Source organism: Orcinus orca, chromosome 15, assembly GCF_937001465.1.
Source record: "Orcinus orca chromosome 15, mOrcOrc1.1, whole genome shotgun sequence".
In the NCBI taxonomy this organism is placed as follows: Eukaryota; Metazoa; Chordata; class Mammalia; order Artiodactyla; family Delphinidae; genus Orcinus; species Orcinus orca.
In genome coordinates this window covers 59,991,690-60,005,974 of record NC_064573.1, presented here as the reverse complement: position 1 = coordinate 60,005,974, position 14,285 = coordinate 59,991,690, and the positions used below count along the sequence as shown (strand labels likewise).

The 14,285-nt window shown below is 44.2% G+C and overlaps 1 protein-coding gene across 2 annotated transcripts in view; it reads right to left on the bottom strand.

Annotated features, from left to right (window-relative positions):
• The window catches only part of RAB31 (RAB31, member RAS oncogene family), a 112,350-nt gene that overhangs the window by 46,766 nt on the left and 51,299 nt on the right, over positions 1 to 14,285 (bottom strand). For both annotated transcript variants that reach the window (XM_012535276.3, XM_033439412.2), the window contains exons 4-5: positions 1,278 to 1,349; positions 82 to 188 (exon numbers count right to left, since the gene is read on the bottom strand). In XM_012535276.3, coding sequence (XP_012390730.1) covers positions 82 to 188; positions 1,278 to 1,349 — 179 coding nt within the window. The remainder of the gene's footprint in view (positions 1 to 81; positions 189 to 1,277; positions 1,350 to 14,285) is intronic.

Below are 14,285 nucleotides of genomic sequence, written 5' to 3'. Positions count from 1 at the left end.
CACAGTTGTGACAGCCTTTTACGCACAGACATTCAGGATGGAGGACTTGAACTGCATAGACATTTTTAAAATGCATCTTACCTAATATCTGAGAGGTCGCACTTGTTTCCAGCGATAGCCATCACAATGTTTTCTGGACCATGTTCTTTCAGTTCTTTCACCCATTTCTTCAAGGTATGAAATGAATCCTAAACCAAAAGTGTAAATCAATCTTGGGAAAGACCCATCAGTGTAATTATCTGAACCACGTAGAAATACAAACCCAATATAATTTAATGAAGAAAAATATCTTCAGGGGGCACACAAAGGTTAACATACTACCCCAACCTTGGCACAAAATTTAATATTAGCTAAGTTATACTTACACAGCCTGTAAAAAGTTCCCCTTCTAAAATGGAAACTTGAAGTTAAGATAATCATATTAGTAATTTTCTTTTATAAATAACATTAATGTTAGCCTTACCTCAACTTGAGTGAGACAAAGCTATAGGACTGAACCAATGTTCATGCTTAATCAGAAAAGAAAAAATATATACATACATACACACACACACACACACACACACACACACACACATGCGCATAAACGCACGCGTTAGAGTCCTATTTTCCTAACTGCTCTTCCCTCACAATGACCTCCAGGAAACAGCCAAGGTAGCCACTCCATTTAGGAAGCAGTGGTCGGGAACTCACGGATGGTCACAGCATCGAATCAGTTAAAGCAGTTAACTAAGTTCAGTTAAGCAGGTCCTCAACGCTGAGTTCCAGGAGTGGGGGAAATGCCAGCAGACCACTGCCGTTATTCATTGATGGGTATCTTGGGTCCTCAAAATGATAACTAAAAATACATTCATCCCACATGCACGCAGACACACTATACATATATAAACATCATCCTTGGTGTTTCAAGTTGTATGATTGAAACATTAATAGGAAATAAGTATCTATAACCATCAAACATGCAAAATTTAAAGGTAATTTTCCTTTTCCTAAAAATCTGACATTCTGGAGACCAGTATTAGCAGGCATAACCTTGCCCTTACAAACAGTCAATTTTAAAAGCGAATGATCATTGTTTATTTAATTTAGCAGGTAGATTTGAAAGGCTTAGCTACATATAGATGAGAGAAACTCAAAATCTGGTGTTCACTCACCCCAACCAGCATACTGTGGAATCTCACCCCAGGCTGCTGGTGAGACTCACTGATGCCTCTGCCTTGGTCTTTCTAGGGGGATCACCATAAATGGCACCTAAATTCTAAAGGGGACCTTCTTACCTGTTTGGTAATATCATACACTATGACAGCTGCTGCGGATCCACGATAGTACATGGGAGCCAGTGAATGAAACTGTTTAGGAACAATGGATAGTTTTAGGCCAAAGTGAACATACTTTAAACATAAAATTAAACATAAAATTATCACCCTACATCATCCCTATAGGATCCCTAGAATTTCCCCAGAATTCAGATCCGAAGATAAATTTTCCTCCTCAATGGCACATTCCCTTGTAGTTTATAAACCATGAGATTCATTCTTGGGAAAAGCCAAAAATAAACGTTATTTTCAATGTTGCTATCCTATGAATTTTCTTTTCCCTACCGCTCATCATTTATCTAATATGGTGGACCCAGGGCAATCTCATTAGGATGATACAGCGATAAGATGTTTGCCAAGGGAAGGAAAAGGCAAGACTGGCACAAATCACACCACCCGGGCCTGGCTGCTAAGGAAGAGCACTGCAGCCAGGGCATCTCGGCCCCCGCCCTCGGGTCTGGAAGGCTGCCGTCCCACAAATTCACAACAAATGGTGAGAGAGATGAGCTTCGTTCCAAATGTGAACAGAGCAAGTGTTGCTGGTCATGAGAATCAGTCATCCCCAAGCAGGACAGATACTTATCCTGGGGATACATACAGATTTTATGTATATTTTGAAGAATATATCTTTAAATATATTTGAATATATCTGAAGCATATATCACGGAGGTGTTTTGAAAGACAATAAGAAAAAGATAACTCAGCTCAATAGAAAAATGAACAAAGGATATATATAGATAGATAAATCACAGAGGAAGAGTAATAAATTGTCAATAAATATTTTAAAATAGTTCAATGATAATAAAAGAAATGAAAATAAAAGCAATGATAGGGTATTCATTAATTTATTAAGTATTGAAAAGATTGATCATATCCAGGGTTGGTGTGGGTTTGGGGCAGGAGGCACTCATACACTACACAGGAAGGTATTTTAAGACCTGTTTATGGAAAGATGCTCAACACCACTAACCATCAGGGAACTGCAAATCAAAACCACATGAGATATCACCTCGCACCTGTTAGAACAGGTATTATTAAAAAGACAAGAAATAACAAGTGTTGGCAGGCATATGGAGAAAAGGGTACCCTCATACGTTGTTGTCTGGAATGTAAATTGGTGTAGCCACTATGGAAAACAGTATGGAGGTTGCTCAAAAGATTAAAAATAGAACTACTAAATGGTCCAGCAATTTCTTTTCTGGATATTTATCCGAAGAAAACAAAAACATTAACTTGAAAAGATATATTCGCCCTCATGTACACAACGGCATTATTTACAAAAGCTAAGACATGGAAAAACTACCAGTGTCCATCAACTGATAAATGGATCATCAATAAGATATGATACACACACACACACGCATACACACTCACATACACACACACACCACACACACACAGGAATATTATTCAGCCATAAAAAAGAATGAAATCTTGCCATTTGCAATACCACGGAGGGAACTTGAGGGCATCATGCTAAGTGAAGTAAGTCAGTCTGAGAAAGATAAATACCATATTATCTCACTTACATGTGGATCTAAAAACAAAAACTGAATTCACAGATACAGAGAACAGACTGGAGGTTGCCGGAGGCCGTGGGTAGGGGTGGGCATAATAGGTGAAGGTGGTCAAAAGGTACCAATTTCCAGGCTTCCCCGCCAATGCAGGGGACACGGGTTTGAGCCCTGGTCTGGGAAGATCCCACGTGCCACGGAGCAACTAGGCCCGTGCGCCACAACTACTGAGCCTGAGCTCTAGAGCCCACGAGCCACAACTACTGAAGCCCGCGTGCCTAGAGCCCGTGCTCTGCAACAAGAGAAGCCACCGCAATGAGAAGCCCGCGCACCGCAATGAAGAGTAGCCCCCGCTCTCCGCGACTAGAGAAAGCCCCACGCAGCAACGAAGACCCAACGCAGCCAAAAATAAATAAGTAAAATAAATAAGTTTATATAAAAAAAAAAAGGTACCAACTTCCAAGTATAAAATAAATAAGGCAGGGGAGGGAATCAATAGCATAGTGACTATAGTTGATAATACTGTATTGTATATTTGAAAGTTCCTAAGAGAAAAGATCTTAAAAGTTCTCATCACAAGAAAAAAGAATTGTAACTGTGCAGTGACGAATGTTACCTAGGATGTGAACTAGACTGTTTGTGGTGATCATTTCATAATACATACAAACACCGAATCAGTATGTTGTAAATCTGAAACTAACATAATGTGGTATGACAATTATACATCAATTTTTTTTAAAAGTCAAGTACATAGAAGCAAAGAACAGAGTGGGGGTTAGCAGGAACTGAGGGCACTGGGTAGGGGTGGCTGGGAACACACTGATCAAAGGGGACGAGGCTGCAGCTATGTGGGTAAGTCTAGAGATGGAATATACAGCGTGATGACTGTGGTTGATAACACTTGAACCTGGAAATTTGCCAAGAGAATAGATTTCACATGTTCTCACCACTTAAAAAGGGTAACTATGTGAAGAGAAAATATGCTAATTAGCTTGACTGCAGTAATCATTTCACTACGTATACATACATCAAATCATCATGTTGCACACCTTAAACATATACAATTTTTATTTTTTAAAAAAAAAGAGATCTTTCAAAGCTACTGTTGGTAACATATAACAAAAAGTTGAAATGTGCGTATCGTTTGACCCCAAAGTTCCACTTTTGTGATCGTCACACAAAGATCCTCATCCCTATGTGGTAAATGGGAGAAAAAGATTCAAAACAACCCAAAGGTTCATCATAGAGAATTCATTAACGTTGTATGTATATCATGGAAATGCCACAACCATTAAAATGATGGTGAGGATTTTTATTTATAGGAAAAGATATCCTTGACATACCGTTAAATGAAAACAACAGTCTCAGAGCAGCAGACGCAGCATAATATAATTTTGGGTAAAATGTGTCTGGGTGGGTCCATGTGTATAAGCATAACATAATGTTTCTCAAAATGTTAACAGTGGGATTTCTCATCGCGTGTACCTTTTCCTCATAAGAGTCTGTACTGTATAAATTTTTATGATGATTTTTAAATGATTTTTAAATTTTCTAAAAGCAGCCATATTTCAGCCATAAAAAATAATGAAATAATGTTCGGCAACATGGAGGGATCCAGAGATTATCATACTGAGTGAATGTAAATCAGACAAAGACAAATATCATATGATATCACTTATATGTGTAATCGAAAAGATTGATACAAATGAACTTACTTACAAAACAGAAATAGACTCACAGACATAGAAAACAAACTTATGGTTACCAAAGGGGAAAGGTGGGGGGAAGGGATAAATTAGGAGTTTGGGATTAACATATATACACTATTATATATAGAACAGACAATCAACAGGGAACTGTACAGCACAGGGAACTGTACAGCACAGGGAACTCTACTCCATATTCTGTAATAAACTATGTGGGAAAAGAATCTGAAAAAGAATGGATATATGCATATGTACAACTGAATCACTTTGCTGTACACCTGAAACTAACACAACATTGTAAATCAACTACACTCCAATATAAAATAAAAATAAAATTTAAAAAAAGAAAAAGAAATAAAAATAAAAAGCCCTGGTGGCACAGTGGTTGAGAGTCCGCCTGCTGATGCAGGGGACACGGGTTTGTGGCCCCGTCCGGGAAGATCCCACATGCCGCGGAGCGGCTGGGCCCGTGAGCCATGGCCGCTGAGCCTGCGCGTCCGGAGCCTGTGCTCCGCAACGGGAGAGGCCACAACAGTGAGAGGCCCGCGTACCGCAAAAAAAAAAAAAAAAAGTAGCCATATTTACTGGGGAGTCGGGGGGAGGGGGTAGCAGGGAGAGAAAGTTCGGATCCTGATGTTTTTCTGGCAAACAACAAAACCATCGTTCATTTTTACTTCCCGTGCAATACTTTTCATTGAATCAACACTGGCCAAGATGAAATGATCCTATTTGGAAACTGGAAGCACACCCAAAGCCGAGGATTCCTTCTACTGCAGGATGCTAGTGTGGCCTCACCAGAGTGTGCAAAGAAGCAGGCCACCCACCCCAGCCCCACGGCCCTCGTGCAATCTCCACCTTGATGAGAAACTGCCCTGCTCCTGTGTGGCTTTCGGAAAAGGGAACGGGTTGGATGGAGCTCAGGATGGAGCCAGGAGTTCCCAGCTGGGGGACCATGGCCGCGGACCAGGAGTCACTGAGGACAGAGCCTTTCCATAGGCACTGGCTGCCCAGCTCTGTGTTTGTTGTCCTTGTCAGGCATCAAAAATCTATTTTTAGTCCATCCTTTGGCAACCCACTCCAGATGCAGAAACCAAAATCAGAATTCCTGCCGTAAAGGAGAAAAAAGCCATGTATTTTTTAAAACATTCCTGCTTTGCTAATGGAAAGGAATACATAGAAAGTGTCCTTTTAGCCCAATTATATAAAATGTCTATTTTTCCAAAATAGCCTCCGTCTAAGAATGGTCCACTTACACACTCGAAGCAGGAGAGTCAGTACAAAATGTATACACAAAGAGGAGCCAATCGTGGATTTTCTAAGACAGAATTCGTTTTCAGCTGTAACACCGTGAAGTAAATCTGAAACGGTCACTACTGTGCAGGTCGCGTGAACTATTTACCAGAGCTTTGTATATAACGCATTACTTGCTCTTTCCTTCCTCCAAATGGAATCATTTTGAAATAAATCTGTTGATGAAGCCGCTTAAACTTTATTACCAGGGACCTGGGGGTTTTAATGAGTTAAAGTTCGTGTCTCAGTTCCAAAACCCAGTAATGCGTTGGCCAAAGGATAATGTTTGTGGAGGACAAAAAGATAAATCATGTCTGGCCTACAATGTGTATACTTTCCCCCTACAAATATAAAACAAAAGCCACAAGCAGCCTCAACACTCAATATGACATCATTCCATTTCCGTGGGGTTGGAATTAAGACTGGTGAAACACTCTCATAAAAGATTCTTCTAGAAACAAAGTTCTCAATCACAGGAGGTTGATAAAACTTTTTTAAAAATCTCACCTTGAAAGGTTATTTCAAAATCAACACAATAGGTGCCAATTCAAAATCCCTTCTTCCCACAAAAAAAAAAAAAAAAAATCCCTTCTTCCCTAACTATCCAACGAAATATCAAGAATGCCAGATTAAAGTGTTCAGATCACTCTCAGGGGACATTTGTTTAGAAGAAGCACAGGCATTGTTAACAGTCAATCTGTCCCTCAAAAGAAGAGGCCGTTTGGGCTTCCCTGGTGGCGCAGTGGTTGAGAGTCCACCTGCCGATGCAGGGGACGCGGGTTTGTGCCCCGGTCCGGGAAGATCCCACATGCCACGGAGCGGCTGGGCCCGTGAGCCATGGCCACTGAGCCTGCGCGTCCGGAGCTTGTGCTCTGCAACGGGAGAGGCCACATCAGTGAGAGGCCCGTGTACTGCAAAAAAAAAAGAAGAGGCTGTTTATGTTCATGTGTGTGACTGTTTGTAAATTGCTGGATGTCTACAGGGTAAGGGCAAGGGAATGGCCTTCTCTGAGCTTCTAAGACCCTCAGCTTTCACAGGTGCAAAGTGCTGCTCCCACTTCCAGCAACGGGCAAAATGATAAGTGGGCATGACCTTTCTGGAAAGCATCTGGACAATGTATTTAGAAAGTCTTACCTAAATGTCCATCGAGAGAGGAGTGGATAAAGAAGATGTGGTACATATATACAATGCAATATTACTCAGCCATAAAGAAGAATAAAATAATGCCATTTGTAGCAACATGGATAGACCCAGAGATCATCATACGAAGTGAAGAAAGTCAGACAAAGACAAATATCATATGATATCACTCATATATGTAATCTAATTTTTAAAAATGATACAAATGAACTTATTTACTAAACAGAAACAGACAGACAGAGAAAACAAACTTATGGTTACCAAAGGGGAAATGTTGGGGGGGAAGGATAAATCAGGAGCTTGGGATGAACACATGCACACTACCATATATAAGATAGATAACCAACAAGGACCTACTGTATAGCACAGGCAACTCTACCCAATATTCTGTGATAACCTACATGAGAAAAGAATCTAAAAAAGATTGAAAATATGTATATGTACAGCTGAATCACTTTGTTGTACACTTGAAACTAACATAACATTGTAAATCAATTATACTCCAATAAAATTAAAATTTTTTTAAAAGTCTTGAAACATTCATATGCTCTGACTCAACAATTCCACTTCTGAAGGGGATGATCAGAGGTGGCCTCAAAGAAACCAGAATTCATTCTAGAATCATCAGTAATGCTGAAAACTTGTAATCAACCTCCGTGTCTAACCATCGGGGACTGGAAACATAACTTTGGCTTAGCCGTATGATGGAATACTGGGCAGGAATTACACTCAAGTTTCTGAAAACTTTGAAATGGCACGTGAGGCAAGATGGCTTAGTATTTCCCAAAGAAGTGTTTTCTGCAGAACCCTGTGCCCCTGAAGTACTTTTTGGGAAAAAGGTTTCTTGGTCATGTAAGTTTGAGAAACTCTACATATTACAATGTTCCCCTGGAGGTTTACGGAGTTTTATTAGTACATGAAAGGCTCTGAAAATTTCTGTAGTAAAGGAACTTATTTATTTTGCTTTTAACTCAGAATTTTTAATTTACTTTTTACCTTTTTTCAAGTAATATTTATTAACATCTAGGGACCTAGTGAGTGTCCTGAGGACCCACCTTAGGGGCACAGGATGAAGACCCAAGACAGGGTGTTGACCTGCGTCTGGCTCTGTACCGGTTTGGGGGTGGCGGTGGCGGGGCGTGGGTGGTGACAGCTCAGGCTTTCCCAGTTCTGTGAGGACACTCACGGTTCAAGGTGAGACAGGCTCTGCATGGAACCTCCTTCCCCTGCCCTGCTCTTGCCGTACCTGCAAAACAAAGCTCCCTTCTTCCCATCCCACAGCATCCTTTGTGTGCCTACACACACACACACACACTCAGCACACAGGCAGAAAGTGTTACTCCAGGAAACCTAATCCTTTAGACCACCCAGTCTGCTTCAGGCAAAATTCCTTACACGCGGGTTGGTGGTGGCATAAATTCCAAAGCAGCAAAATTCTGCACATCAAGGATGAGCAGTGGTGGAAAATACACGAAATTTCCAAACAAGGATAGGCCCCAGCTGGGCTCTCTCTCCCCAGATGAGTAACCCAAGCCAGAGGGCTATGGCATCGGGTCCTGGAACTTCAGGGACTGGTTGTTTTAGGATTTTCAGAGAACGCTCTGTCCCTGGTGAGATGCTTCCACGCGGCCTGGGAGCCAGTGCTGGTCTGTCTCGGGGGCCAGTGCTCGAGCAGAAATTCTCACCCTCCCCCACAACACCAGGGCCACGCACACTCAAGGGCAGAAGCCAAAATACATCCCGAGGTCCCTCAGGATTCAAACAAAGAGGGAAGTGGTAGAGGAAAATTCCTGACATTCCGACATTCTCAGCTGGCAAAAGTTGAATGGAAAAACCACTACTGAATGTACTTTCTGTGTCATTCAGAAGAGCGTTTCTAAGATTTACACAGACCCTCTCTCTCCACAGAAAAGCAGAGGCCTATTTAATATGCCTACTCAGATGTCCTAAAATCCGATAATACGTAAAGTTTAATAGAAAAGCCTATTAAAATGGTTATTTCTGAATAATGCCATTACAGGCAAACCATCACTTGTTTCCATATTTCCTAATTATTTTTTAAAAAATTTTAAGAGGATACACTACTTTTGCAATGAGAGGGGATTTTTTTCCCCCTCTGCTTTCTCTTTTCTTTTAATGTGCCAGTTAATGTCAAAGGGCTTCCTCTGCATTCGGAGATCAAAGGGTTAAAGCAAAAGTCCCAGGAGGAAGCTGCGGTTTAGGGTCACCTGACAAGGTGCGTGCAAACCTTCTGTAGCAGAAAATGATATGACCAAATCCAAATGTCTTTCCACAAAAATGGTGTCGGCATGGGAGTAAGGGGAAGAGGATCAGTGTGTTTTAAAAGACAAGGTCGTGAGCTGGCCTATTCTGATCCCTAGAATAATGTGTAAGACAGAAGTCGAGGTTTCGAAGCGCTGTAGCAATTCACGTTTCTCCCACCCATGAAAAACCCAACCACGGGGACCCTCAGCTCTCAGTCCAGTTGGCTGGCGCGAGGGGGTGGGGAGCGGTCCTATAAGTGCAGAACCACGTGTGCCCCACTTGCCCCTAAATCATCGGAGGAAAAGCGGTGATGGGGTCACGTCTCCCTCTCTCTCCTCCAGGCTCTGCGTCCTCGGCCCTCTGAGCTTCAATGTCCCATCGTGGAGGCGAGTCCCCCGCGGAGTGGGACCACAGAGCATCACCCGGGATCGTACCCGAGCTGGTGACCCCGCACTCACAGGGGCCGGCCACCCCGGTGCCAGCAAAGCTGGCCCCCGATGCAGCCACGGGGAAACCTGCCCCCCGCCCCGTGCATCGCCTTCCTGAGCCCAGCTCGGCCTCCCGTGACCCACTGTCCCAAAGCTTCCATCAGTGCATTTAGATGTGGCCATGGCCTCCACGCTGGCTGCACAGCGGGGGCTGGGGGATGCTATCTTTTACTGCTGGGTTGTGATATGCGGGCCTCTCACTGTTGTGGCCTCTCCCGTTGCGGAGCACAGGCTCCGGACGCGCAGGCTCAGTGGCCATGGCTCACGGACCCAGCCGCTCTGCGGCATGTGGGATCTTCCCGGACCGGGGCACGAACCCGTGTCCCCTGCATGGGCAGGCAGACTCTCAACCTCTGCGCCACCAGAGAAGCCCCTCGAATCTATTTTTAACTTTTTATCGTGGAAATTTTCAAACACACACACAAGAAGGGAGCAGAGTATAAAGCACGTCGGTGCTCTTATCCCCCAGACTCAGCACCCCTGACCCACGGCCCCTAATATCCGCCCCCCCTTACCGCCCAGCCCACCCCCACCACTGGAGTCCAATGCAGCAAACGCTTGACATCATATCATGTTAACTGTAAAGCAGAAGGATTTTTCTTCAAATATAAGTCAAATTGTGTCACCTTCCTGTTCAACATCTGTCTAACTTAGCGTAAAATCCACCCCCTGGACTGTGGTGTCTAAGGCCCTCATCGCTGGGGCACCAGGCCTGAACCTGCAGCCACAAGGAGTCCCAGGTTTTTCCCCCAGCGGGACCCTCCTCCACCCACACCCACATGGCTCGCTCCCTCCTTCATTCACACATTTCTCAGGTGCCACCTCCTCCGAGAACCTTCGGTGACCCCCTATCTGGGCAGCAGCAGGAACTCAACAAACATTCGGAGACAGAACCCACAGGATGAGCCAATAACCCTGTGCAGGCAGGCTAGACAGGGGGATGGGGTGGGGGGGTGTTCCCATTTTACAGATGAGAAAGCTGAGGCTCCGGATGATTACGTAAATTGCCCACAGACACACTGCTCTTAAAAGACCTTGAACACAGGTCTTCTGACCCCAAATTCCACACTTTTTCCACTCATCAGCTGATTCTCTGAAATGAAGCATTGCTTACAGAGATGAAGATACGGGTTGGCACTAACTTTACTCATTCATTCATCAGCTATCACCTGGACACCTGACACGTGACAGGGACCGTTCTAAGCCATGGAGACTCAGGGTTGGTAGGTAGGATAACAGCCCCCAAAGGTTTCCACCTAATCCCTGGACCTGTGCCGATGTTACGGTGCACAGCGACGGGCATTGGGTTCCTGGCCAGCTGATCCTGGGATGGACAATTACCCTGGGTTACCAGGTGAGCCCAGTGTCATCACAAGGGTCCTCTCACATGGAAGAGGGAGGCAGGAGAGTCAGAGAAACTTGAAGATGCTCTGCTGCTGGCTTTGAAGATGGACGAAGAAGCCACAAACCAAAGACTGTGGGCGGACTCTGTAAAAGGCCAGGAAACGGATTCTCCCCAGAGCCTCTGCAAAGGAACCTGCCCAGACCTGTGAGAGCGTGAGCCCGGGTTGTTTGAAGCCACAGGAAACAGAGAAGGTGAAGAAGACAGACAAATCCCTGTCCTCCAAAGCACACATTTTCCTTGGAGTGGAGGGTGGAAGCGCCACCTTCAGAGGGGCTGTTCTGCAGATAAAGGCACACAGGGTGAGGTCCCTCTCAGAGGACACTCCTCTGTCCCCGTGTAGACACGACCTGCTCTCTGCCCCAGGTTGCTTGAGAGTCACAGAGGGAAACTGGACTCAACCCAAGTGGCATAGACCATGCCTCACAATTAGAAGTCACTTAGGGTGTCACGTCCCAGACTAGATACACACGGTAAAAGTCCAACTATCGAAGCATCTTCACCTAGAGGAATCACATCCCTCCACAGGACAGGGAGATGCCCTCTGGGGAACAAAGGAAGATAGTGGGGTCTGTCATGATGGGGAGGATGCAGAGGGCAAGGGGCTGGGTCCCTTTCAGACCAGCTCAGGGCTGAGACTCCCGCACCCAACTCCTGGATCCCCACTCCCCATCCCCTTCCCCACTTCCAGTGTCCCATCCCACTGGCCGAGGGCAGAGACGTTTACAGTGTTTCCCGAAGGATCTATTATTTTAGTACATGGACGTGTCCTTCCTCTTGCTCTCCTGTCAGCAGCATCTCTGACACACAGGAGGGCAATTCTGCACCTAAAGTCCTATTTTCCTCAATGACACCAACACCCACACACTGAACAACTCTGGGGACCAGGTCTATGAGCAACTAGCTCTGTCCCCTCTCCCACACCACTGTCAGCCTCTTTTCCTGTAGTTTCTGCCGCCAGATAACTGCCCCTCTTGGGCTGTACCACTTTTAACTAAAGGAGACTCCTGGGGCTTCTTCTAAGAGGAGCCGCTAACAAAGAACGAAATAATGTCATGTGCAGCAACGTGGATGGACCTAGCGACTGTCATAGAGAGTGAAGTAAGTCATAGACAGGTATCACATGATAGTCCTTATATGTGGAAACTCAAAAAAATGGTACAAACCATCTTATTTACAAAACATAATTAGAGTCACAGATGTAGAAAACAAACTTATGGTTACCAGGGAGGGAAAGGGGAGGGGAGGGACAAATTGGAAGATTGGGATTGACATATAAACACTACCATATATAAAATAGATAACTAATGAGAACCGACTGTATAGCACAGGGAACTCTACTCAACGCTTTGTAATGGCCTATATGGGAAAAGAATCTAAAAAAGAGTGGATATATGTATATGTATAACTCATTCACTTTGCAGTACAATAGAAACTAACACAACATTTTAAATCAACTCTACTCCAATACAAATTTTAAAAAATAAAAATAAATAAATAAGTAAGAGGAGCTGCTGTGACCCGGCCCCGTCGACAGCTGTTGATCTCATATTAATAGCACACAGCACATCCGCAGGTTTCTAAGCTGTCTTCTTCCCACAAAACCTTCATCCAGTTTTCCTTTCTGGGAGCATTCTTGGTGGGTGATGGAGCGAGGGGGTAGTTCCCTTATTCGGACCTCGATTCACACTGTGACAGCATTGTTCTCTGGGGGAGGGGGGTGCATGTACTCTATCTCCTCCCACTGAAGGGAGGCCCCCATGGAAGTTTGCGAGGAGGTGCCCCAGGGTGGAGCGCCCCCAGCAGTGCTCCAAGTGTGTGCTCCGCGCTGGGAGCTGGGCCTCTCTTTCCAGGGGCTGCAAGGCGAGCGGGGGAGAAAACAAAGAGCAGCTCATTTGGAGCCTGTAAGAGGCCTCTTTCTTCAAGGATTCCTGAAGGTCAAAATTTCCTCTGACTGTAGCTGCAGCCTATGAATAGTGAACCACTTTCCTGACCATGGACTCCAGGGCCCTGAGAAAGAAGGAACGAGAGCAGACAGGTTTCTTTTGATGTTTGTAAACGAGTCTGAACTTGACCTCAGATACTTGCTGTCTTCAGTTCTCTCCTTCTCAGGGACCCATTCAGACCCAGCAGTGAGGCCACGGCATTCTCAGCTGCATCCCAGCACCCGACCTCCAACCACCTAAGTTTCCAAATGATGGGAGACCGGTAGGTGCTGGCGGAATTCAGCTGCAGTAGGGGAACCAGCAGTACCGCTAACCAGCCCGGGCACCCAAGTCTTCACAACAGCACCCATGAAGCCGTCAGCTCCTGGGGCCTCAGTGGCTTTTCCTTCTTCAGGCACCCGGGGCTCAAGGAAAACCCCCGACAGAAGGAGCAGGTAAAGATTAAACAAACCCGGGTGGTGCCAATATAGCTCTTTAGTATATCTTTTCTGGAATCTTTTAAATCTCTCACAATTGGGGGAAAAAAAAAGTCTGTGCGCTTACTAGGAAAGTGACCATAAGCCTTTTGAATCAATGGGTTTCAGAATATTATCGCATTATCATTAGCAGTATGTATTAAGTCATAAAGTCTGGTCTTGGGTTAGATAATATTGCTGAAATAAAACTAACTCAGCTGCAAATACTACTACTTTGACGACTGATTCCTTCTTTTAAAAAAATATATTTAGTCAAACACCATAAATTTCAAGTCTAATAATGGTTTGGTACATTGTAAGTGATAACCTCACAAATATGACCTTGTTCATGGTACTACATGAATTTACTACAGGGACCACATTTGAACATTTAAAAGGTTTAATACTTTATTCAACATTTTTTCTTTAGGTGCTACTGTGAGGTCAAGACTGCACTTCCAAATCGCGAGTAATCTCCAGAAAGATGAAAGACAGCGTGAAACTCACTTATCACTTATAATTTAAAGGCTTAAGGAGTAGGCAACCTCAAACTCACTATGGATTCAATACAATCCCTATCAAAATCCTAACTGGAGTTTTTCGATAAACATTTACAAGCTGATCCTACAATTCATGTGGAAATGCAAGGGACCCAGAAGAGCCAAAAGAACCTTGAAAAAGAAATACAAAGTTGGAGGACTCATACTTCCCAATTTCAAAGCTTACTACAAAGCGACAGGAAAATTTTAGATCAAAGGAATAG